This window comes from Podarcis cretensis, assembly GCF_951804945.1.
Source record: "Podarcis cretensis genome assembly, chromosome: 1".
Lineage (NCBI taxonomy): Eukaryota > Metazoa > Chordata > Lepidosauria > Squamata > Lacertidae > Podarcis > Podarcis cretensis.
Window position 1 is genome coordinate 87,701,629 of NC_137170.1, and position 25,494 is coordinate 87,727,122.

At 49.5% G+C, this 25,494-nt stretch overlaps 2 protein-coding genes across 3 annotated transcripts in view; one reads left to right on the forward strand and one right to left on the reverse strand.

The window, feature by feature from the left end:
• Positions 1-11,004, forward strand: part of ABCB6 (ATP binding cassette subfamily B member 6 (LAN blood group)) — a 28,177-nt gene extending 17,173 nt beyond the window's left edge. For both annotated transcript variants that reach the window (XM_079953436.1, XM_079953435.1), the window contains exons 11-20: positions 616-692; positions 3,385-3,448; positions 3,956-4,041; positions 4,229-4,286; positions 4,458-4,562; positions 7,053-7,227; positions 8,294-8,406; positions 9,398-9,492; positions 9,751-9,819; positions 10,111-11,004. In XM_079953436.1, the coding sequence (XP_079809562.1) occupies positions 616-692; positions 3,385-3,448; positions 3,956-4,041; positions 4,229-4,286; positions 4,458-4,562; positions 7,053-7,227; positions 8,294-8,406; positions 9,398-9,492; positions 9,751-9,819; positions 10,111-10,399 (1,131 nt within the window). In that variant the 3' untranslated portion in view covers positions 10,400-11,004. The remainder of the gene's footprint in view (positions 1-615; positions 693-3,384; positions 3,449-3,955; positions 4,042-4,228; positions 4,287-4,457; positions 4,563-7,052; positions 7,228-8,293; positions 8,407-9,397; positions 9,493-9,750; positions 9,820-10,110) is intronic.
• Positions 11,005-11,726: 722 nt separating this feature from the next.
• On the reverse strand, positions 11,727-23,672 carry LOC307201283 (uncharacterized protein; the record flags this gene model as incomplete). Its single annotated transcript, XM_079950345.1, has 7 exons — positions 11,727-12,487; positions 13,723-13,989; positions 15,890-16,062; positions 17,490-17,621; positions 18,294-18,464; positions 19,401-19,607; positions 23,186-23,672. 7 exons carry the CDS (start codon positions 23,670-23,672, stop codon positions 12,290-12,292), a joined length of 1,635 nt encoding a protein of 544 aa, XP_079806471.1. The 3' UTR covers positions 11,727-12,289.
• Positions 23,673-25,494: the final 1,822 nt, after the last annotated feature.

A 25,494-nucleotide genomic window follows, 5' to 3' on the forward strand; every position in this document is an offset into this window, starting at 1 on the left:
TGCGCGAGCGAGTGGAACACAATCTCCCTGGCAGCACAACAACAAACATCCTATCTTCTTCAGCCCGTTTGTTCCTAGCTCTCATGATTTGTTGGGCCGTGGGAGGAATGTGTGTGTGTCTGAGTTTGTAGTAGGCTTATAAACCAAAGAGGGGCTTAATGGGGCTTTCGTTGGTCAGAGAGCAAGAATTTATGTGCTGCACAAGTCTTTGACCTTTATCAGCCTTTATCATTCTGCTTCACCAGAATCACCCAACAACCAGCTCCCTCTCAGATGCATGTAGAGTTACGGCTGACTGGGCCCTAATGGTGGGCTGTTGGACTTGAGAAGTGTAGTGCAAATCTATCGCAATACTCTCTCTCAGAAACATACCTTATACCTGAGGGGAAATTGGGCACTGGAGGAGAGAGATTGTGGGGGGTGGAGATCCAGCTCTGTGTTAGACAGCTACCATTTTGCTTTCCCTAGTAAGGGGTGAGGGATCTCTAATGCAGTTTTGTACAAAGACTTGAAGAGCTGCTGGACTGTTAAAAACAAGATGACAAAGCGCTTCCACACTCTGCCGCAGGGAGACATCATCATTTTGGCTCTGACTTGCATCTCTGTTCCCTCCAGGTGGGCGATTATGTTCTCTTTGGCACATACATCATCCAACTGTACACCCCACTGAACTGGTTTGGCACCTATTACAGGTAACCTACTCCATAGGCTTTTTTTGTTCTGTAGTGTTGGTTAGGCATTTTGAGAATGCAGAGAGGCATGTGTTGATGAAATTTGAGGGACTTTGTCCACACACACAGAGATTGCAAAATTGGACAGTGTTACATGAAAGCCTGTTCAATGCAGCGTCTCCATGCTGCTACCTCCCAGACTGCGGTTTGCCTAACAGTAAAGTACCACCACATACAGGGCTACAAAATCTGTGTCTGAAGGAAACCATAATCCATAGAGAAAACCACTTGTCAATTTATTGTTGTACAGAGGCTGACGAGGTAATGTGAAGCAAACAGATATGGAGACAAGATGTGAGAAGCCTTAACCAGAAGGAAAAAGGAGCACGTAGACTGGTTTCTGGAATTGAGACTTGACTTTAAACAGCAGATTAAATCAACCAGGCCTGCTATCCCATAAGACAGAAAACTCCCAGGGAATGTATTAACTCTTTACAGATGCATGAAATGCAGGGCAGAGCCCTGTTTGAGTTAGGGCATCATAGGCAGAGAACAAGCAAATGTCCATTGCCCCTTAATATTTTGCTTGAAAACTATAAGGAGGATTTCTGAATATGGTGAGAGCAACGAGCCCCCCACCCTTTTTTTTAAGTGGGACAGATATATTTCTGAATAGAAATTGAATACCAGAAGAGAAGGGCTATGTAAGATGAAAATTGGCTGTTTGCGCATTACAGTAAAATGGTTCACTGTAAATGCACCTAAGAGGACTCCTTTGCTCCTCCTGGCTTGATTCTTGGCTTAAATTGTGAACAAATAAGAGATTGCAGTTCATTTTGCTCCACAGTCAGTAAGCCAAAAGAAACTTTGGCTACAGATCATGGGAATGAAACAAATAATCGTCCCTGGTTTGTTCATAATGGTAAGCCAAGGATTATGGTTTGTTTTGGAGGAGAAAATCTGGTGCAATTTTGCTTGTGCACAGAAAGTCTTGCTGTGACATGCAAATGTGGCCTGTATCCAGCATGTATTAAATATATTAAAATCATCATCATCATCATCATCATCTGACTGGGTTTCCACAGCCACTCTGAGCAGCTTCCACCATATATAAAAACATAGTAAAACATTAAACCATAAAAAGCTTCCCTATCAGAACTGCCTTCAAATGTTTCCTAAATGTTATGTAATTGCTCATCTCCTTAACATCTAATGGGATGCATTCCACAGGGTGGACGCCACTACCGAAAAGGCCCTCTGCCTATGCCAAGTGCAAAATAATGAACAGAGTATTAAATTCAATACTAAATTGATTTCTCAAAAGCCAAGCCAGTAATGAGCCACATTTCCCTCATACCACTATATTGAGCCAAACTCAAAAGTTTCTCTCATTGGTGCAAAGGTGATCGGTGATCCCTTTTGCATCATCTCTTTACAGCCCTAGCAACAAAGATAGAACACCATAAAGACTAACACAGTCCTAGGAAGTTGAAATAAGACTTGAAAATGAGGCCTGCGTTTAGTAAGTGTGTCATGAGACGTTCCCCCACCTCCAAAGAGTTTGGGTTGCCCCTTAGCCTCCCCATCCTCTGAAGTATGAGAGATGGCTACAAAGGAGGTGTGATATCATTTAGTGTGAACATGTGTTAAAGGTTTGGGAACATTTGCTGGTGGGGGAGGTGTGACAGATGGGGTTTGCTTTCATGCTTGGGGTCTAATTGATTGCCATATTTGGAGTGCAAATACATGGCTTCCCCGGTCCCTTCTCTTTCCTTACCAGAGAAGAGAATTAGACCCACACCCACTTCAGTGACACCTAGCAGGGGGTGCCCAAAGGCCCAAGCCTCAAGTCTTTTGTCCCAAGCACCCCAGATCTCATCATTATCGGTTTATTTGTATGCTGCTTTCACACAAAACTGTGTCAAAAGTAGCTCAGAACATTATCAAATGAACAATAAGGCTAACATTTCAAAATGCGTTAGGATAGATAGATAGATGACAGATAAAATATCAGTAAATACAAAACCTCAATCCATATGTAACATTGTATAAAAACGATACATTAACCTAACCTAATTTAATAACGTGAGCTGAGCAACACTGAATAAAACAATATGAATAAACTAACATAATAAAATAATAAAGTAAACAAAAGTGAAATCTTCAAAAACCACAGCTGGGGGCACTTACAAAGTGCAGTCCTGGTGAAATGCCCAGTCATTTAAATTTGCTCAGGGGCAGCTTAAATACATATACATTAGCACAGGGGTCAGCAAACTTTTTCAGCAGGGGGCCGGTCCACTGTCCCTCAGACCTTGTGGGGGGCCGGACTATATTTTGAGGGGGGAAATTGAACGAATTCCTATGCCCCACAAATAACCCAGAGATGCATTTTAAATAAAAGCACACATTCTATGCATGTAAAAACACCAGGCAGGCTCCACAAATAACCCACAGATGCATTTTAAATAAAAGGACACATTCTACTCATGTAAAAACATGCTGATTCCCAGAACGTCCGTGGGCCGGATTTAGAAGGCGATTGGGCCGGATCCGGTCGCAGGCCTTAGTTTGCCTACTCATGCATTAGCATATGCAAATATTATTCACATTTGTGCCATGCACCTGTGCCTCCGAGTGCTTTTTAGTACCTTAAGCAAGCGCCCACACTACCTGGCCCTGCGTGGTCCAATGGAGTCTTTTTCTTTTTCAGAATGATCCAAAGCTCATTTGTTGACATGGAGAACATGTTTGACCTCTTCAGCGAGGAGCAGGAAGTGAGTTTAGGCCACATCTATGCTGCTGTGAATAGCTGCTAGCCTATGCTCTCTTAGATACCTCTTCCTTTCCCTCCAGCAACTTAAGGGTTTTTTTTGGAAGTGGCTTCTCTCTGATTGTTCACTGTCTGGACTGGGTGATAAGACAGAAATGGGATAATGATGCTGAATCCCTGTTGTGCTCAAGCACCAAAATTCAAAGGCCACTGTGTGCTTGGAAAACAAAAGGCAATTGCTCTTCACACAGCTTACAATTAATCTACGGGGCTCATGCCTTCAGAGTGTTGCTGTGATGGCCATGTCCTCTCAGGGAGTGTGTTTCTCTGACTCCTTGTAACATTTGAAGGGAGGGGGATTTTTGGCATAACCTCCTGCATGCAAACCACATCCTCTACCCACTGACCCTGCACTCCCCCCCCCTTTCAGCAGCTCCTGTGCTTCCGCACACACGGCTTACCTAGTTAGGCCCAAGACCATGCATGATGTCACAGATTTGTTTACCTGCAGGTGAAGGACGAACCAGGTGCTGCAGACCTTCGGTTTCTGGCAGGACGTGTGGAATTTGAAAATGTCCATTTTGGCTATGTGGATGGGTAAGGGGGAAGGTCCAGAGGGCTGGGTGGCTGGCTGGGTGGGTAGTGAGTCAGGAAAACAGGGGGTGGAGAAGATAGTAAAGAGATTGTGGTAGGTAACGGGGGGAGCGGATGCTCAAAGGATGAAGGAAAATGTGGTGGGCCTCAGTGGAATATTGGAGATGCTTTTTGTTCACTTTCCTCACAGGAGGGAAGTCCTGCGTGATGTTTCCTTCACAGTGATGCCTGGGCAGACCCTTGCACTGGTAAGGAGAGAGTTTTGCCTAGAATGAACAGTGTTCCCTCTTTTGCCTCTGCTACAATGGGAGCAGTGGCAGGTCTCACGGAAGGGGCCCCCCAGCACTTTCCCCTGCTTACTCGTTCCTCCTGCTGGCTGTACCCATACTGACCCTTCCTCACCCCCTCTCTCTGCCCAGGTGGGACCCTCTGGCTCAGGAAAGAGCACCATCATTCGCCTGCTCTTCCGCTTCTACGATGTGTGGGGAGGCTGCATCCGAATTGATGGGCAGGATATCTCCAAGGTAATGAGGCCGTTATGTTGTGGCGATAGGAGAGGTGGGATTCACCTAACCAGCCCCCTCAGTGGAATACCTGCACAAAGACTTCTTTCCCTCTCCTCACCCCCACCCCACCCTGCCCCCTGGAATTAGCTTTGGAGGGTGGTCAGGAGCACCCCTAGTACAGTGGGCAGTGGGGAGGGGGAAGGGGGAGAATAGTTCCATCTGACAAGTAGCAATGCTTGCACAGATGAAATGAATGGAAGAGCACAATGTTGAAATCCCTCCGAAGGCTTCATTAGTGAGGTGCCAGAGTCTTCCAGCACGGAATGGAGACAAGACTCTTGGCATGACGAGTGGGAGGAAGGAGGTGTCATCCAAAGGAACAAGCAGCTGGCATCCTTGGGGAACCTCAGTCCTGGGGGGGCCAAATCTGGCCCTGTGCACTTCTCTGTTTGGCCCTCAGAAGTCTCCCCAGGCAACAACCCTTCTCCTCAGGCCATATCCTTCACTGTCTTTCACTTTGCACCCTCCATGAGTGTTTCTGCCTGACTGGAATATGTCCTTTGACTGCTGAGAAGATATTTCTTGGTTGCCTGAATGGACGACACAGAGGGGAGTGTGGGAGTGTGTGGAGAAACTAGAGTATTGTGGAAAGATAACATTTAAATGTGTTGCTCAGCCCATTTGCGTCTCTGGCCCTACCCACCATTGCCATTTGGCCCCCAAGCTTAAAAGGTTCCCCCACATTGGCCTAAAGGGCCAAAGTAGCCCTTGAATGGCTCTGCCACCTTCCACTTGCGTACACACACTCACTCACTCACTCACTCACTCACGGGCATACATTTCTCCTTCTGCTCCTCAGGACATTTCCTGCCCAGATGCTTAATTCCTGGTTTCTGCTGGTTGCCCCCAGCAAAGCAGAGACGTGTGATTCCATTTAGGGACGGATGAAAGAGCTGTGCTGGGGAAGGCACAGCTGCAAACTGCCTCCACCTCTCCTTTGGCCACCCAGGCTCACTGGGGGAACTGCTACAGGATATCTGGGGAGAGTCCTAGGTGCCCCATCTGGGTGCCAGGATTTCATGAGGGTCTGAGGTTGGCGGGGGGGGGGGAGAGGATTGAAGGGCAGCTGCTCTTTTCATGTCTGCTCCAGCTGCTTGCTGTCTGCTCTTTTGAAATGTGTGGTTCTCCTAGCCTCCCCCACTAGGGTTTTTAATTTTTTTAAAAAAAACCTATCCTGCAGGGTTCTTATTTTCACTGGTCATTGGAGCAAAATATCTCTAGGAAGCAATGGGTGCTGATATGCAGGGTAGATGGCACGGGAAACAAGTGTGTAAGAGTGTGGAGGGAAGCTTGAAAGATGCATCCATTCCCATGTGTGTGTGGGCACACACCTCTTTTCTTCCTCTGATCAAATCATTCTCCCCCCACAAACCTCCACCTAATTTCCCAAAAATAGCAAAACATGTTTACCAAAAGCAACAGAAGAGCAGGTGTCCACATCACAAGTGGTGATTTGCTCATTCAAAGTGCCATCAGCTCTTTGGATTAAAAAAACGACTGTGTGACTCTCATTTGCCATCATCTGCCTTTCTCCACATCTCCTATAGTGAGGAAAGCCCCTGACATGGAGCTCTGTAGGGTATAGATGATGCTCAACTCAACAGAGATTAATCACAGAATGTGTCTTGCACTGAAAGGGTTACAATTCTAATGTCCAGAGAATGGCCAGGCTGCTAAATAATAATCCTTCTCCAAGTTCTACCCTGGGATTTGTGTTACTGGGCCCTCTAGACTGGTGACTCCTTCCGCGGGTGTATTCTGCAGCATGTCGCTATAGCGTATTGGCAGTAGATTTACCCTGGACTTACACACACCATTTATTTGTCGTTCTGCAATGCTTCCCCCGTTGCCTTCAGGATGGGCAACTCATGCGCTACGGCACAACGAAAGCAGGACAAAGGACAACAACCCAGAACATAAAGAGTTTGAAAAGTTACATGATTTCAGCAGGAAACTACAGGGCATGGACCAATGGGAACTGAAGCCCTGAAACGTTTGCAGGTGTTATGGAGAGCAAGATCATGTATGAGCAGTGGCGGAGCTTCATGCTCTGGCACCAGGGGGTGGAGAGCAGGTGGGGGCGGGGCTGGTGCATGTCCCACCAGGATCGCACTGCCAGGGGCAGTGCACTCCCCCCGCACTCCTCTTCCTCCGCCAGTGTGTATGAGCAGAAGTCATCTCATCCAAGAATGGACCATAAAAGAGGGCATTGGGTTGGGTGGTGGCTGCTGTCTAATCTGGGAAATTGCCCCCACTTCAAGGTATAACATCATGGTTGTTCATAGTGACAAGACCCACCCTGCAGATGCCTCAAGCTAAACTCTCCATAAGGCTGTGATAACACCACACTGCTTTGTGTGTGTTTGTATGCTATTCCTAGCTGGGTGATGTCTTCCTTTCCCTTCTCTCTGCCCCCACTTCAACCCACCCATTTCCCTTTCCCCACAGGCCAAGCAGGCTTCACTGCGCTCCCACATTGGTGTGGTGCCTCAGGACACTGTCCTCTTCAACGATACCATTCGCAACAACATCCGGTATGGACGCATCGATGCTACCGACGAGGAGGTGATCGAGGCGGCGATCACGGCTAATATCCATGAACGCATCCTCACTTTCCCTGATGGTAAGGGGCTGCTTGCCACCTTTGGCTTATGCTTGCTGTGCCATCAAGCTCGTAATCTACCCTGTAGGATGCTGTGAAACCCAGGATGCTTCTATCGGGATGCCTCCTCTTCTGCTGCAGCTCACTGGTGGAGCACATGCCTTGCATGCGAAAGGCCCCGTGTTTCATCACTTGGCCTCTCCAGGCAGGGCTGAGACAGAGAGGCTCCTACCTGAGATCCAGGAGAGCAGCAGCCAGTGAGTGCCTTCTCTCACTTGGCCAATGGCCAGGGAGGGCAAGATGCCAGACTGAGGAAGGCAGGTGTGGGCAGGGCTGAGCTAGAGGGACCCACAATCTGCTTCCTCATTCGGCAGCTTCCTGGGTTCTTATCTGAACCGAAAGGACCTGCCCTTGGCTCTTACCCTCTCCCTCTCGGGGTCTCCCTTACAGACTCTGCTCATCTCAATGGGTCGAATTCAGTGGGATACGTGCACAGGGAATGAGTTCACTTCCCAGAATGGGACTTTTCCTTCTCCCCCAGCCACATACACTCCTGGTCCTTCACACACACACTGAACCCATTACAAGGGTTCCCCCCACTCTCCAGAGCAGATTTTAGGGGCAGGCAGCATGAGGAGAGGGGAGGAAGTTCTGTTGTGTGAGTGGACGTCATCCAACGCACACAACTTAGTGGAATCCTATTCAATGTTTTCTAAAAGCTTTTCTCGCTCTTCAGTTAACATGAGCAAGGTCTGTGGCAGTCCAGACTCCCACCGCAGAAACCCTGTAAGAGCAGTTGATAGAAGGACCTTTGGGCGATGAGAGCAATCAGGATTGGCTTCCGAAACTAGATATTCAGAGTTTGTCCCATCCCTTCCTGTTTTAAAGCGCCCCGGCCAGTAGACTTTGGGTTTGCTAAAAGTGTCTATATCAAATCTCCCTTGGCAGTAGACCTGGGAGGTGTAGCAAGATGCTGTAAGTGGCCAAAAGAACCAAGGCACTCCCAGTGCCTGAACAGCAGAAGTCACAGGTAGGCACTCTCTATTACACAGCATTTGATTTTGCTTTGTCCACTTGTACTTGGCAGGTTATGATACACAGGTTGGCGAGCGAGGTCTGAAGCTGAGTGGAGGGGAGAAGCAGCGAGTCGCTATTGCCCGCACCATCTTGAAGAACCCCCAGATCCTCTTCTTTGATGAGGTGAAGAAGGCAAATAATCACACACAGAGCAATCTCGGTTTTCCAATTGCTGGTCCTTACGTTGCCAAAACACTATCACCCACACAAAAGAGGGGGGGGGACTTGCAGGCTCAGGAGAACCACCGAAGTTTGCATTAATACGGAAATCATTTAGGAATAAGCAAACAAAATCTGAAGGGGAGAGAGCATGCCAGAAATAACTGAATTAAGGACTGAGCGTGCAAAGTCGGCACAGAATGCTGACTGACCATTGGCAGATTGGAAAAATGGGGTGTGGGTGGGGAAGGGAACTGGAATGAAGTGACGGGAGCCTTGGTCAGAAGCCTTCCCAAGTAGAATGTTGCCGGTCCAGTTTCTTCCATCTATTTCTGAAATTCATGGATGTGTGGCTCTCCTTATGTAGCCAGAACTATGCCACCCGTGCACAGGAGGGGAGGTATCAGCTTGCCTGGAGGAGACCAAGTAGGTCTGGGGGGGGGGGATAACCATAAGGGAACAAAAACAAAGCACCCCAAAACATGCTCAGTGGCAATAAATGTTGGCTGGCTGTTTGGGTGAGGACGGATGGACCGAACTATCCATTTCATGCTGCAACATTTTGCTGTGGGTCACACTCGTTTCCTTGTTCCTAAAGCTAGCCGTCATCTGCCCTTTGCCCCCTTCCTCATATGCTCTCCTTTCTTGGAGCTGAAACCCTGGAAATGGTTGGGAGAATGGGTAGCACTCAGCCTTCCTGAATCTGGGAGCCTCCATTCACCACCACGATGCTATTCAGCTACTTGGAGACCTTCTTTACCATTTCACCTGACCCAAGGGATCTTCTCTGCCATTCTTGGCAATCAGTGTCAAGAGTCCCCGACCTTCATCCACCCACTGCTTTGCCTTGAGTTTGCAACTGATGTTCTGGTACATTTTGAACCTGTTTTGTAATTGCAGCAGTTATAGAACTGTATAATTCTATTGTTGTAATGCATTCTGGGATCACTTTCAGGCGACATCAGCGCTGGACACCAAGACTGAGAGGAATATCCAGGCATCCCTGGCTAAAGTGTGTGCGAACCGCACCACCATCATCGTGGCTCACAGGTATGGGCAAGCATCCTGCCACAGGAGCTTCTGTTCAGGGCTTCAGCATAATAGCAGCTAGAGGGATGCTGCAGCCTTCGGAAGAGGAGAGCCTAAATACTAGTTCCTCACTTGCAGCGATAGCTCCAGGCAGACTCCTTTTCCCTCTCTGGGGAGCTCTAACATGGTGTGTTATACTGAGAGTCCTGAGCTGGGGAGGGATCACTACTGCATTCTGCCCTCTTGATAACAGCTTTGGTGGTTGTGCTCTCTCTGTAGGCTTTCCACGGTGATCAAGGCCGATCAAATCCTAGTTATCAAGGATGGCCGAGTGATGGAGCGAGGAAGGTAAGCTCTTAGCCATGCCCAGTGCTAAAAATTATAAAATAAGATTTATAACCAGCAATCCAGCCAAGGATTTATTTATTTTTTGCAATCTGTATAAGTTATGCAGATCGCAAGCCCTTTAAGGCCGTCAGAGTTTTACAAGCAGAATGGCCACAGGGTTTGGCTGTGTATCTTCAAAAGGATCCACAACGAAGGCGAGCAAATTGTGGGTCTGTGGATGCTTCTGAGGGACGAAGGGGGCATACCTGGCATGGAACCTTGTGAAATTAACTCTCTCTGCTCCTTTAACAGGCACGACCAGCTAGTGGACAAAGGTGGCATCTACTCTGACATGTGGCTGCAACAAGGAAGTGACACGGAGGTGGAGAGCAAGATCAGTGCTGAGTCAACTGCAGAAAGCAAGGCCAGTGCTTCGACCAAAGCAGGAAGCGAGGAAGGCTCTGCCTATGCAACCAGTGAAAAGACAGAGGAGAGGGAGCAGGAGGGGGAGACAGAGGAGGGAGAGGGGGAGACAGAGGAGGGAGAGGGGGAGACAGAGGAGGGAGAGGGGGAGGAAACAGAGGCAAGCACAGAATCATAGCCAAGCAACGAGAACAACTCAGCAGCTGACAGTGACAACAGCAAATCCTGCAAGGATGTGGCTTCGAAGCAAAAAAGGCAGCAGTTGCCACCTCTGCTGTTAGATTTCTGAACCTCCTCTGTATGGCATAAAGGGGGAAATGCTCAGGCACCCAAAGCACACACAAGTTAGCAGTGAAGCCATGGAGACCAAACTGGAGGAAGACTTCAGTCTGCGTACTGTTCCCAGCATGCAGTTCTTCATGAGCAGGACCTGCCCGTAGTGCTAGAGCAACTTCAGAGTATATTCTCCAAGCTACTGCCAGCGTTCCTGGGAAAGCTGTTGCTTGGTGATCCAGGTGTATTATCAGGGAATTGCGAAAGGGTGGTGGGTGGGGGGAGGCAGGGACCAGGGCTGACTTGCCCCACTGTTCTCCCCAGCAAAATGTCTTCCCTTGCAAAGATGAATGGAGTGTGGAGGTGGGGGGCATGCGTGAACATTTGCCAGCACTTTGTATACAACCACAGAGGGAGAAGCCTGCAGAATGGCTGTGTGTGTGTTTTTGTAAGTTCTTATTTTGAGGTGTCCCGTTTTAATTTTCATAAACTCGAAAAAGTGTTTTCAGATCCCTGGATCCCGTTTCTAGTTTTGCCTGTGGGGGAGAATGATTCAAAAAGGGTTAGGGTAATGAACCCCATGCCCCCCTCCAGATGTTGGCAGACTACAACTCCCATCATCCTTATTAGGCCATGCTGGGAGCTTGGAGTCATGCTGACAACAACAGGTTTTCTATCTCAAAGGAGTTTTGGCTGGCAGGCAGATGGGATGGAGACCCTGCTCACTTCTGCACAACGGAGAGCACAGAGAGAAAGTGCTTCTCAAATGGGTCTGGTTTACTTGGATCCCTTGACTACAAGGACACTGAAAAACAAGAGGGGACCTGGAGTCACAGAGACAGGGTAGAAAGGAAGAGCAGGGCACAGAAAAATAATAAGAAATGTCTTTCTATCAGCCCAGGTAGCTGCTTTTCTGTTTGGTGGCTCTATGGAGGCCGCTTTCAGAAGGACCTAAATGGTTCCTACTGTAAAGCTATTCAGCTCCAGGCAGTCTTGGGTTGCGTGGGCAAGTGATGGTGGCCCTGGCCAAGACTCTGGGAATTCTGCCCCTAGATCTTTAGACAGAACTATCCATGGACCTAGCGCTGGAGAGAGTAACAGACACAGAGGGGGAAAGGAGCCAATCCCTAGTTCTGATCAGTTTCAGCTTTATCTTTGCAGCGTCAGACATTAGTTTGTTGCCTTACTGCTTCTAACTTCAAGAAGGCACCACAACAACTTAAAACAGCAACTGAAGGAGGAAGCCAAGAACAGTGGCCCTTTTATTCAAGGGGCTGGTTGTTTTACAGCACATTCCCCATTCCCACAATCTTTCTCAGCAGAGGGTGCTTTAGGGTTTACATGCAAGAGTTCTTCAACTTTAGCTCCCAAGTAAAAGGGGTGGGGGGGAGGAAACTGCCATATTTCGGGGGGGGGGTGTTTGTGCAGCACAGTGTCTGCATTAGGGCAGCTGCTGTTCCCCACTTGCTCTTCCCATACTTCTGTGGTGCTCTGACTTACTAGTCTAGCAATGATTGTCACCCTACTGCTTCCGTCCACATGCTTGGCCATATCTGAAGATGCCAGAATAGGCTTGGCTATATATATATTTATATATATGTGTGTGTGTACCTGGCTTCTTTTAGCTCTGGCTGCCGGAAGCGGCTTTTGAGGGTCCTGTGCAGCAGTTTGCACAGCAACAATCCTGTCTGTTAGCTATCGCTAACGCCACCCATGTCCTCCGAAGCCAAGAAGAACCTCATGGGGTGTGGGGGAAGGGTCAGTGGAAAGTCCCAAGGCAGCACCCCGCTGAGGCTCAGTCGTCGTCCTGTTGCAGCTGCTGGTGCCTGCTCTGATACCACAACATGGTGGGGAGGTTCTGGCAGCCTTGGTAGCGGCGCTGGCGCTCCTCTTCCCCCAGGGGTGGCACAGAGTGGCAGGGTGCCCCTGCTAATGAGACGTCAAGCAGCTGTGCTGGGGTGCCCGAGCCAAAGACTGCAGACCATGGACCCACCTGCAAGGAACGAGAGAGATTGCTTCACTTAAGTTTGCCTTGGGCCACAACTCAATCTGTCATCAGCATTAATGTTTATATAGCACTTCCAACGCATCAGTGTTTCAGGTACATTATCTCAGTATCTTAGACAATTGGCCTGTAAGGATGGCCAGTAAAGCAAACTGAATTAAGGCTGCCTGGCTGGCTTCCACATGCTCTAAAAAATGGTAAGTTTCAGTGACTTCCTTTAGTTTGTTGCATCCAACCCTGTGCCATCACTTGGAATTAACCGATTTAGCCTGGATCCATTGCACTTGATTAAAAAATCAGTTCAAACTACCTTGAATGTACACTCCTTTTCCTTTTAATGGCAATGGTCTGTTTTTGAGCAGTAAAACTAATTGGGTGGGATGTAATAAAACACACGTTTTTCTTTCCATATGTGCCATATTGCACATCAGAAGACTCCTTTAGTGCAAGCTACCTTCCACAAACTTCAGGTGTCATTCTCTAATTGTCATCACAGATGGCCTGTGTGTCAGTTACCTGAGCAAAGGTTGGCTCTGGCCATTTGCCAAGTTCTTGTTTTCAGCATTGCTGCCTCTACACCTAAGCATTTATTTCTCAGTCTGTTTTGCTGCCCAATTGATTCCCAACACTTTCCCTACACACAGAGGAGAAACCAAACTGGTTGCAAGATGGTGCATAAGATGGCTTGGCCTTACAAGGAGCTGTGATCTGCCCTGAACTTGCTGCACAGCACAGGCCAGTTTTCATCTATGTTAATTGGCTAAACACCAATGTCCCTACTCCCCTCTCCCCTCCCCTGGAACTGGGAGTAAAGCCCAGGGAGTGCTGCCACCCAGTTAGTGATCCTGCCACTAGAAGCAGCCACTTTGAACTGGAGAGACACCTGTTGCTAATGCCACCTGCCAAAAGCAATTTGAGGATGGGCTTCCTAGTCACTATTTTGAGCCTCCTGGTATTTATGTCCAGAACAAACAAATGCATCCTTGCCATCTCTTGAGGGACCATAAATTGGTGGCAGAGCATATGCATGCAGAAGGTAGCAGGTTCGAAACCCGATGTCCCCAGTTAAAAGGACCTGACAGCAGGCAACATGAAACCTGAGAGCCACTGCCAGAGTAGACAACATTGGACAATTAGCCTGACTCCATATGTTCCTATGCTCTGCAAACACCACGCCTTGGACTCCGAACAAGCACGGCCCACCTTCCTTCCACGGCACTTACCGGCAACAAATGCTGGAGGAGGCACTGGTCAGGCTGCAGTCCGGCCCAGAACTCGGCAAAAGCCGACCCACCGCTGGCGGTAGTGGTGGCAGTGGCGGTGGTGGTGCTACGTATGAGCACCACGTTGGGATGGCGCCGTGATGCCCGCAGCTTCTTTGTCAGTGGCCCCGGATAGCTCTGGTCAAGGAAGAGGAGAACCCGGCGAGCGTTGCAGCTCTCCAAGTCTGCTAGCAGCTCCGAGATGGGGTACCGCTCCTTAGGATCTGCCTGTTGCAGGGAAGGGACAGCTCATCAGCACCTGCCCCTTGGTCACAGACACACAAGCACACCCCTCCCCGCTCCACAGTTGGGAGATCAAGGGGATTCCACTGCCTGGGAGTTAAAAGGAGCGGATTAAATGGGGAAGAGCAAGACAGGGCGAGCACCCACTGCAAAGGCCGGTGTTGTTTTCTCCCTGCAGGCACACATGAAAGAGCTGGACGGCCCTTTGAAGGGAACAGAGGAGAGGAGAGGGCTGCAGCCTCCACCTGCAGTTCTGTCAGCATCTCTCCTTCCTCCAGTCGGGCTTTCCAGGACATGCTGGGACAGGTGGGATGACCTCCTCCTCCTCCTTCACCCCACTGCCAAAAGTGGCTCACTTCCCTTTCCATTTCCAGCCTAGGAAACCCCAAAGGAAACTTGGCAAATGGCCAAATGCAGGCCTTTGAGAAGGGCTGGTGCCGCTTTGTATGTGTGCACAAGCATCTTAGGCAGCTGCTCTGCATTTTCCTGCCCCAGTTGGGTTCACTTGGCACCCCGACTTCACTGCTCCCGGCAAGCAATTGATATTGGCTTACCCCCATGTGATAAATGCATTATATCGTTAGCATCCCCATTCCCTGCTTGGCTAGGCAGGTGACATTAGCATCAATAGCCAAGGTCTTTTTTTTGGATGATCATGATGAAGTAGGATTCATTCATTTAACAAGATGCATATACTGCTTGACTGTTGTAAAACCTCCAAGCGGTTTTACTTGTAAGTTAACCTGCTGCTGCTGTTGCTTCATTCTGCACCAACCTGTAGCTTTTCCCAACAAGCAACATTCATCAGTGCTTGGCTGACCACTGGGCAGGTGGCCTGTGGCTGTGGCTATTGTCACGGAATCAAAAGTCTACCTTTTTAAAAGTGAGGAGCAGTGAAGAACACCATGACAGGTTTCCTATTGGATTTCTATGGGTCAGCATATGGCTGTCTCAATTCACCTGGAGACAATTCCTGGGCAGAGCCACAGACTCCTGGACAAAATAATATATTTAATAGCATTGCTCATGGGGACTAATTTAGACCATTTCCTCAATGTATTTCTTCCTCTCTTTCTTCCTCTGCCTAACTTACCTGGTGGGTTACTCCCCCCCCCCAATAAATTGGCAAGAGATGTGCCCCAAGAGATGATATCTCTGCTGTGAAATAAGCAGCCCCACTTTGTAACTTGTGCGGTACTGTATTTATTGTGCCCCCACACGTTAATTCACCTATAGAGGTTGTGCACCAGAGGAGGGGTGGGAGGGAGAGAGGGAAGAGGCACATACCCTTTTCTCCTCCTACAGTGATGTCATACCTGGATCCATCATGCCACCCCACCATCCTCTGATAATGCGCACCCCATCCACCCTTAAGCTCTGGAGGGTTTTGGCTACACATGCAAAATTCCAGTAGGATTGGGTTGATATCAATAGTGGGGACAGAGGATGGGATAGAACCTTCCTCCTATCATAGCTAAGGCCAAAGGGCTAAAAAAACTGGACCATTCCCATCATACCTGAACAATGATGATAGATCAGCTTGGCTTGGCTATTTTTAAAAAAATCCTCAAAGAAAGAAAACAACAGCAGGTTCATTTTGTCTCCTATACCCTTTTGAAATGTGGCCCTGGTGTTATTGGGTTATTGTACTTATTTTGATTTTATATATTGTGATCTTTTCTGTGAACCACCCTGAGACCTCCAGGTATAGGGTGGTATATAAATTCAATCAATCAGTCAATACAGAAATGGCTTGTGATGTTTCATAATGGGAGTAGAGAGACGAGTGCCTGGGACAGCCAATGCTGGCAGCTCCATGGACAAGTGCTGCCCTGCTCCTCTTAGACAGCCTCTCCCTCGCTTCCAGCCCTGACCCCCCACTTACAATGCCGTTACGGTTGGCATCCCACAGCAGCATGGTGCCATCGCTGGCTGCTGGGCTGTTGAGGTAGAGCACCAGCGAGTCGGCGCAGTGGAGGCTCCTGCAGACCAGGGCCAGGTGGGAGCGAATGGCCAGCTTCTCGGTGGCTGGGTGCACGTCGCCCATCTCCACAGTCACTGTCCAGAAAAGAAGAGGGAGAGAGGGATCTGCTAATCCCGTGTCCCAAAGGCCTGTCTCCTCCCTCCAACCCACTCCAGTCTCGTACACCAAAGCAGCAGTCTCCCCCACAGACCACCCAATAATGATTGGTCTTGGCACACCACTTAATGTTTTTTTATGCCTGTTGTACCAATTGGAATACACCATGCTAGATGCTGCCTGATTTTTCAAGATGTATTCCGAGTCCTTATACATGTTTTATTGTGTTCTGTCGATTCAAATTGTAATGTAATAAAACACAAGGAAAGAAAAATGAAGAAGCATGAAAATACAATTGACTATTTAATGCGAACCACCTGAAAGAAGCTTGACCACAGTTTGGGAACACCTTCCCCGTGGCATCCGCATTCCTCCTACCGCCACTTGCTCGCTGCCACCACATCCTGCTCATCTGGGAAGGGGCCAGAGTTGGGAACAGCATGGGAATATTTGCTAGGCTCCCTCATTAGCCCACTCTGCAAAATGCCCCACAGGTGGTTTGGTCCACACCGTGCAGGCCTGTAATTTTTGCAGGGACATGTAACCCAAAGGCGAGATTTCACCAGGGCTAGATGCATTCACACCCAGCCTTTTCTCAACTGGGATGGACAAGTAGGGTGACACTCTGAAATGCAATACACCCCATGCAGAACCTTGGTGGCAGGGAGAAGGAAGTGCCAGGAACAGAGTCTTGCCTCTGAAGAGCAGCTCATGGCATCCAGACACCCCTGAGTAGGGCTGGGGGGATATATTGATATATCATCCAAAACCGGTTTCTGGCCACATGGTAATAACTGTTTCAAAATCAATGACCCAGCAATATATTGTGAATCATGTGTGTGTGTGTGCGCACGCGCACGCACGCACGCACACACATTATGCAAAAATCACAATACTGGAAAAATCAGGAAACCACCCAGTGCTTCTGTGTCTCCCTGAGTTGAATGAGCAGGTGCTCTTCCCTCCCTCCCTTCTCTCTCTCTCTCTCTCTCTCTCTCTCTCTCTCTGTGTGTGTGTGTGTGTGTGCGCGCGCACGCGCCTGTGTCTACACCTGGAAGCAGCCAGCAGAAAGCACAGTTTTGTGAAGCTAGCTGATGCTGAAATTTAAGGAAGTCCCTCCAGCTCGCTTGAGCAGGAGCGGCATGGGGATTTGCTCAGCTGTAGGGCCGGGTGAAGTATCTCGACTGCTTCTTTCTCCCCTCCTTATCTCTTCCTTCCTCCTTATTTTAGACATCATGATATATCAGTCTATCACAATATTTAGCTGGCGATATATCACAATGTTGAAAACCAGGTTATCGCCCAGCCCTACCTATGGGCACTGAAAAGTCACCCACCCCCCTAAGGAAACCAAGAGCCCGTCCCACCCTTGCAGCCGACAGCTAGCTCTCTTTCGTGCTGGTACCTGAGGCCTGCCCCTCACTCGCGAAGAAGGCCTTGATGTGCTCTTGGCGGAAGCCGTTCCGTCGAAGCATCTGGTAGAAGAGCAGCAGGTTCTGTGCATGGCGGGGGTAGGTGACCTGCTCCTGCCAGCCACCTGGGGGAGAAGCACAGTAAGCAATCCAGGGGGGAAAACGTGGTGGAGGAGAGGCTGAAACTGGTTGCAAGGGGCATAGGAGCACTAACACTGCCCCTCAAGGAGACAAGGGGCCCGTTAAGCTCATGCCCAGTAGAACAAAGCTGTAGCTCAGTAGCAGAGCATGTACTTGCACACAGAAAGAGCCAGGTTCAATCCTCGGCATCTCCAAGTAAGGTTGGGCATGTCCGCTGTCTGAAACCTTGGAGAGCCATTGCCAATCAGAGTGGCCAATACTCAGCTAGGTGGACCAATGGGCTAATGCAGCACAAGACTGAGCCTCCAATCAGATTCACCCTCATCCATCCGCTGGCCAAATGCAATGGCTTGCAGTGGTGTGCGGTCAGTGGACTGGGGGACTAGGCTAGTTCCCTAAATGTCCCCACTAAATTAGAATATTGAAGTATTAAAGCCTGGCACTTCCTTCCCAAAGCCCAGGAAGCTTCTGCCCGGCTTAGGGAGGGAGGCGTGATGTTCTCTCTCACACAATGTCACCCGCTCCCGCAATCGCCCTCACAAGCTGGTGCCTCTGGCCCTAACTGTTACCCTAGGAAAAAATTCACCTCACACCGCTGATGGCTTCAGATTCCCAGAACCAGCAGATCCTTGCAGCCGCCAAGCACCACTTCTTACCTGCAATCAGCACAGCATGGTCACACGTCTGGTACATGCGGCAAGACTTGTACAGTGGAAGCTGCTGCCTGTGGCATCGCCGCGTGTTCTTGTTGAGTTCGCAGTAAGCGGCTGTGGAGCTGGAGCTCGCAAGGGGCAGGGGCTCCGGGCAGGGGCTGTATCCACGGAGATCTGGGAAAGAAAAGGAAGTGTAGCAGGAAGGCAGGAGGGGAAAGAACCTCAGGCCCATGGAGCAGACCCAGACAGACCCTTGAACTGTCATGGGGGCCCCTTCGCAACGAGGTCTGGGTAACCACTGTTATCATTTTCAATGGGGTCATTCCACAACAGATCACCACACCTTTACAACATCTGTGCTTGGGATTATTGAAATATAGACAACAAAAAATGAATCCACTCATATGGGGTCTAAGAGACCCCTTTTTTTAAAAAAGCAATGGGGACGGAAGTTACTTCTGGGGCGCTGCCAGGATTCAGGGCCCTGAAGCTCAAACTTCATTCGTTTCAAAGTAGATCCATCTCTGGACACTGGAAATAAGAAAATGATTGGTGAGTTGAGATGCCCTAGGCCAAGGGCAAACTTGGGACAATTAAGTTCCAGTTCTGTGGTGCTCCCTTCCAGCTGAGATTCCAACACCTCTTGAAGACCTTTTCTGTTTCAGCAGGCACTTTAAGAAAGTTTTCTGCTTTTTTACAGTTTTAACTGATTAGTGTATCTTTTTAACCTTACTGTACACCGCTTAGGGACTAAGGTGTTAAGCGGTATATAAACTGTTGAAATAAATAAATAAAAAGGTGGTCACATTGTTCTCCCCCTTCCCATTTTGTCCTCGCAACCAGGTAGGTTAGGCTGAGAGACAGTGACTGGCCCAAGGTCACCCTATGAGCTTCAAGGCTGAGTGGAGTCTCCCAGGTCCTAACCAGGCAATCTAACCACTGTGCCAGACTGTCATCTACCTGCTGCATCCCTTCTTCCTCCACTGCCCACATACCAACCTTGGAACTTCCTAAATCCTGAAAGTGGGGGAGTCTCCTTTGTGGTTTACAATCCTGATCCTGTAACCCTGCCCCCCTCCACCCCACTGCCCGTCCAATCCAGGGACTTACCCACACAGTTCAGCCTTTGCAGGTGTTTGGGGTCCTGTGCCACCACTACCATGGGCAGGAAATGGATCTCACAGAGACCGACGGGGGGCTCCTCGCGGCGGATGCGTCCCGCAGACCGCTGGCTCCTTCCCTTGCCACGGCCCGGTCGGCGCTTCAGCTGGTTCTCACAGCGGCTCCTCTGGGCTGGAATCAAGCATTCATAGCCCCCTGCAGGCAAAGAACAAACATGTCCGGAATAAAACCTGCTGAGAAAGTTCCCTATACAGGGCTGCCTTCAGGTGTCTTCTAAAAGTCAGATTGTTGTTTATTTCATTGACATCGTTCCACAGGGCGGGTGCAACTACAGAGAAGGCCCTCTGCCTGGTTCCGTGTAGCTTTGCTTCTTGCAATGAGGGAACCGTCAGAAGGCCCTTGGTGCTGGACCTCTGTGTCTGGGTTGAACGATGGGGGTGGAGATGCTCCTTTAGGTATTCTGGGCCGTGGTTGTTTAGGGCTTTAAAGGTCAGCATCAACACTTCAAATTGTGCTCAGAAATGTACCAGGAGCTAATGGAGGTCTTTCAGGACCAGTGTTATATGGCCCGGTGGCCGCTCCCAGTCACCAATCTGGCAGCCGCATACTGGATTAGTTGTAGTTTCCCCACGCAGAATACATTGCCGTAGTCCAAGTGGGAGATAACCAGAGCATGCACCACTCTGGCGAGACAGTGACAGGCAGGCAGGGTCTCAGCTGGCATACCAGATGGAGCTGGTAGAAAGCTGCCCTGGACACAGAATAATATATTATTATATATACATTAATATTATTTTATTTTAGTGCATGGTTTAATTTTCTTGATTTTCTTAATTTCTCCATGGGACAAGCAGAGTTCAAAAAGGTTCCAACAGATTATTAGATTCTGTGGAACAGGTGACGGGAATGAATCTTTGCTTCAGTTGTGATCAGTGAGCAGCTTATAGAGCATTCATGTGCAACACCCTCAACCCTGTGGAAAGACCAGAGAAAATATACATCTTGTTTTTCTTTATTTTGTCTTATTATATACTGTTTATGACCATTTGTCTCCTGGTTTGCTGGGGGTTCACAATATTTTTTGCATTCTTGTTTGTATATATTATCTAAAACTTCAGTAAAAATATTAAAACAACAAGCCATAATCACTTGTGCATACTACATCTCTACTGTAAACTCTGCAGAACCAAGTCAGAATCTTGTCTCCCCAAGCAGAATAAAAGAGGATTTCCTCCTAGAGGTGTAAAGTATGGGGTATAAAACTCCCTCCAAAAATGGAGAGGATAAGAAAGGAGTTGGTTGCCAGTTAGGCTGCAATGCTTGGCCAATTAATTCACAAGGCTGATGGATTAAAACACATTTCTAATAGGCTAAAAAAAGTTAATCATTTTAATATAATGAAGGTTAATTATTTTTAAAAGAAAGAAGATGCATTTCTCCTCTGTTGTCTCAGCCACATGAGTGAAAATGTCTTCTAATATGGGACTTGCAAAATACAGTAATATGCATAAATATATCTATTTTTAATGATGATTTTTCCCCTTTCAGAATTTTTTTATTTCCTCATTTACACAGAACAAATCAATTAATTAACTAAACATGTCTAACACACACTACTATGTCTACTCAGAAGCAAATCCTATGGAATTCAATGGAGTTTACTCCCAGGTGAGACAGTTTAGGATTAGATAAACAATCCTACTTTTCAACATCAGCAAGAAAGACTAATGTGAAGGAAATGCTCCCTGGGCTCAGATAAACTGTCTGTTGTTTTCAGTGCCTAAGAGCAAGGAATTCTCCTTGCACAATGTAATGCTTTCTCCCTCTCCTCCCCTTTGCACACCCCCTAAATCTGTTCTGGGTGTTCCCCTCAACCCTCTGGATCAGATTTGGGGATGGCACAGCGGGGAGGGAATCCTATTGCACTAGCACAAGTATTTGGCTGATTCCCGCCTGTCACATATCTTATATCACAGATTCTGGGATTCCTGTGTTCAAAGGGCTAAACCCTGATTCATACTAAGCCCTGAAAGACACCCTGAGTATTAGCCCATCAGTGACAGTCATGCCGGAGAGATTCCACCCAACTGAGCCTCCCACCTGTCACCCTTTGCACTGCAGCACCTTCTAACTTTCCTCTACCAGACTCTTCCGCTGATGCCACCTCTGCCTTGAGATTACAGAAGCTCACTAGACTCCAGAGAGCCCCTCAAGGCTGTAGGGATGGAGTTTTCCCCAGCGCATCCCAGGATCAGGAGGGAACTGGAGATGCCCCTCCAGCAGTAGATCCTCTCTCTTGGCTATTCCAAATTCTCCAAGTAACCCCTGCAGGCTGGTCTCAGGATGCCACTGCATACAGGACTGACACAAACACTGAGCTAGGGACAGCTTCACACACAACTCACTGATGGAAAGAAGACACTGTTGGAGCCTTGAAAGTCCCAACTGCACTTGCCAATAGCAGTTATAAAAGCATGTGTGTGGAAGGCAGAGGAGATGAGAACAGGAGCATATGTGAAAGGAGGATGCTGGAGAAGCCAGGCAGCCTTCCTTCCAGATTTCACTGGCTCATAGGATCAGAGGGAACCCAAATACCAGTCCGTAGTAAGCAGGTGCTCCTCACATCTCACACCAAACCCCCTACCCTGCTTTTAGCTCCTACCATGGAAATCAGTGTCTGGCAAAGAAGAAGAGCCAGGATTACTGCAGAGCAGGCAACTAAATCCCTCGAGCAACTGAGACAAGTCACAAGGTGGAGACCCCAAATCACTCCTCAGTCTTATCTGGGAGGACATCATCTTGCAACCCCAAACATTGCTCCTACACTGCGGAATGTCTCTCCCTCTGCCATACCTGAAGTATCATCCATCAGCTGATATTCTTGAAAAGGCGCATCTTTTGGCTCAAGTGTTTCCTGAATCCCTGATTCTATAATAACTGTTTTCCTGCGTTGCTGTTTTTTAATGTTCTATCTGTTTTTAGGATACTGTCTAATTTTCTTTTTTTGTGGATTTCTGTACACTGTTTAGAGGTTTTTTTTAATATTAAGCAGCCTATAAATGCTTTCAATCAATCAATCAAATATAAAAACTGTTTTTAATTAATTCCAGATTAGCCCATCCTCAGTGGAAACTTTATTGGACACTTTATTCCCGCCCAACATTCTCTTCCCTGTCTTTTAAGACACTGGGGCAAAGGGCACTCTGCCCCAAGCGATGCTGAAAAAGAAGCTACAAAATATCTGAAGAGGCGTGAGGAAGAACACCAGGAGGAGGATTAAGGTGCATAAACACAGTCAGTAATTTTCGTGAGAAAAGAATGTCCCGAGGATAAGGCGGGTCACAGGGTGCAGCAGTTGGGATACTGAATCTTGGGGAAGGGAAGGGTAGGCGCAAGTGCCTGTTTTGTAAACCAGAGGGGCACTGGGCCTCAGATATGACTATATCTCATATCTAACCACTGTACGTTTTATTTTAAACCACCTTATTTTATGCCGGGTCATCTGATGTGGACGCCTTTACAGAGCAGAGCAGATGCTGGGGGCGGTTCTGCATATGCTTAGGATCAGGCTCCTCTATAGGATTGCTCCTTGTAGTTTAGGGTTGAAATGCGGGCAGATCTGAGCACAAATGCCAGATCTGATCTGGGTCCTGGCACCATGGAACGGGAGGAAATAGGAAGCCTGGGGTGGGACGGGCGCAAGCCAATATGTTCTCTGCTGGGAGTGGTCGTCCACGGGGCGCGCGTGGCCTGAGGATGCGGCGTTCACTCACCCACGTAGAGGCTGTCGCGGCTCCGGCACCGGCGTGGGCTGACGTTGAAGTCGACATAGAAGAGCAGGAGCGGGTGGCCGAAGTTGGCGCCCGGGGTGGGGTCCAGCACGAGGATGGCGTCTTGCGCGGAGGGCGCGCCGGTGGGGCGCAGCGGGCTGCCGCTCTGGTTGCGGCCGGCCACGAAGGGCGGAGCGCCGGGTCTGTCTCCCCAGCCGTCGGGCAGCAGCGCCCGCACCTTGTGGCCCGGGCGGGCGGGCTCGGAGACATAGACGGCGGGCCCCGGCCCCTGGGAAAGGCGCGCCAGGCGCTGGCACTGCGGCCGCGGCAAGAGCCCGCCGCGCTCGGGACACTGCGCCGCCGCCACGTGCCGAAGCGCCGCCGCCGCCCAGCGCGCCACCCGCGCCTCGGAGAAGCGCTTCCCCGACGGGGCGGCCGCGCACGGCCAAGCGAGGGACGCAGCGGCCAGCGCCAACAGCAGCGGGGCCATGGGGCGGCTGGAGCCCTCGCCGTGCGCCCCGCAGCAGCTCCGCGCGCTCTGCCCGGCCAGCGGGGCTCCGAGTCCCCGCCCTGCCCCGACAGCAGGAGGAGGAGGAGAGACGGAGGTGGCTGCGGGTGGGGGGAGCCAAGGACTGCGTCCCTCCCAGCCCCGCGTCCCCTTTTGCTGCTTCCTGGGCAGCTCCTATTGCCCCACCCTGCTGCCCCTGCTGCTTCTCTCCGACGGGGCGGCCCGTTCCTCTCCTGTCTGCTCTCCACACGGAGAACGACGAGAATCCACCAGGACAGATTTAGACCCCCCCCCGCCCCCAGTTGGGCGCCTGCGGGTCAAGAGGAAGGAGGCAACTCAAGGAAAGGCATAAGTACTTATTTTTCAAATTTCTAAACTGCCCCAGCCCTGAAAAATGTACAGCAACAATGAAGAAAAGGGCCTCCAAACGTATGCAGAGTGTGTTTGTCATCATTAACCATCGGTAGGACATGGATGAACACCCATGAGAGTTATCCCGGTCGACCTCTCCCCACACAAAAAGGAGAGTCGATGTAGAATCTTACCCAACAATTCCCACCTGGCCCGTTGAATTTTCGAGGGTTTATATCTGAGCAGAAGTGGTAAGGCTTGTTACTGTGACTTTCCTGTTTCCCGTTCCAATTAATGGAAACATCGTTCCAAGGGACACAGAACTCTTGAGCATAAGCTCAGTGTGCGCACCGCCCTTTCATGCGAAGACTGGCTCCAGCTCACACCCGGAGGGGCGAGACCTCGCGGGTGGGATCCGTGTTACTAACTTCCCTCATATTAAACCTGAATTGAAATAATCCACGTTCACAGCCGGTATATACTGAACACTGCGCTTCTGAAGGCAACAACGGCCTCTTTCGTGAATGAATGAAGGTGAGCATGGCTTGGACGGAGGCGCGCCCTGGGCTAGGGAAAACCGAAGTATTTGGGTTGCCGAAAGAGCTCTCCCGACTTCATCCCCCGACGCTGTACTGTTCCGTACATTGCTCAGTCCCTCTCTCGCTGTTGTTGCAGCCGGTGGCTGCCCCAGAGTGCGCGCGCGCGCGCGCACTCGTGGTTTTGTTATCTGCAGGCTTAATTGGGAGCTGCTGCTGCGGCTGCCTAAGAGCTTCATGCGCCGACCTGGACGCCCTACGATGGCAGCAATAGAGCCCTCCCTTCGGGTGCAGGCCCCACGTTGGACGCGTTCTGACCCGTTCCGCACCCTGATAGAGTGCAAACCCACGCGTGTTTACTCGGAAGTAAGTCCCACTGTGTCCCAAAGAACATCAGTGTGGCAGATAGGGCCGGCCGTGAGGCCAGAGTCCAATGCTTAAGGGGAGGGAGGACAAATGACCATCCCAAGAGTGGCAGATGGGGGAGCAGCAAATAGGCCTGGCATCAGCATCTTGGACGGAAAGGAGCACGATGGAGCCCAACAGGACTCATGCTGGTTATACTCTCGAACTCGGAACGCAAGGGAGAAACGTGCTAAGAGGAAGGCAGGCTTGGCAAATCCACACCGTGATCAACTCCCGCCCGGAAACCAATGTCCCGCTGTGGAAGGACGTGTGGGTCCAAAATTGGCCTCCACAGTCACTTACGGACTCATGGTTAAAACCGTGTTTATGGAAGACAATCTTACTCGGCTATGAGTGATCGCCAAAGAAAGACAGGATCCTTTCGTTCTTCATACAGAAAGATAAGGGACTGCAGGCTGGGCATGCACATGATTAAAGATGCTTGGCTCATTATTATTATTCTTTAAAAACACATTATCCCTTTCTTCAACAAAATGCTACTTATTCATGCA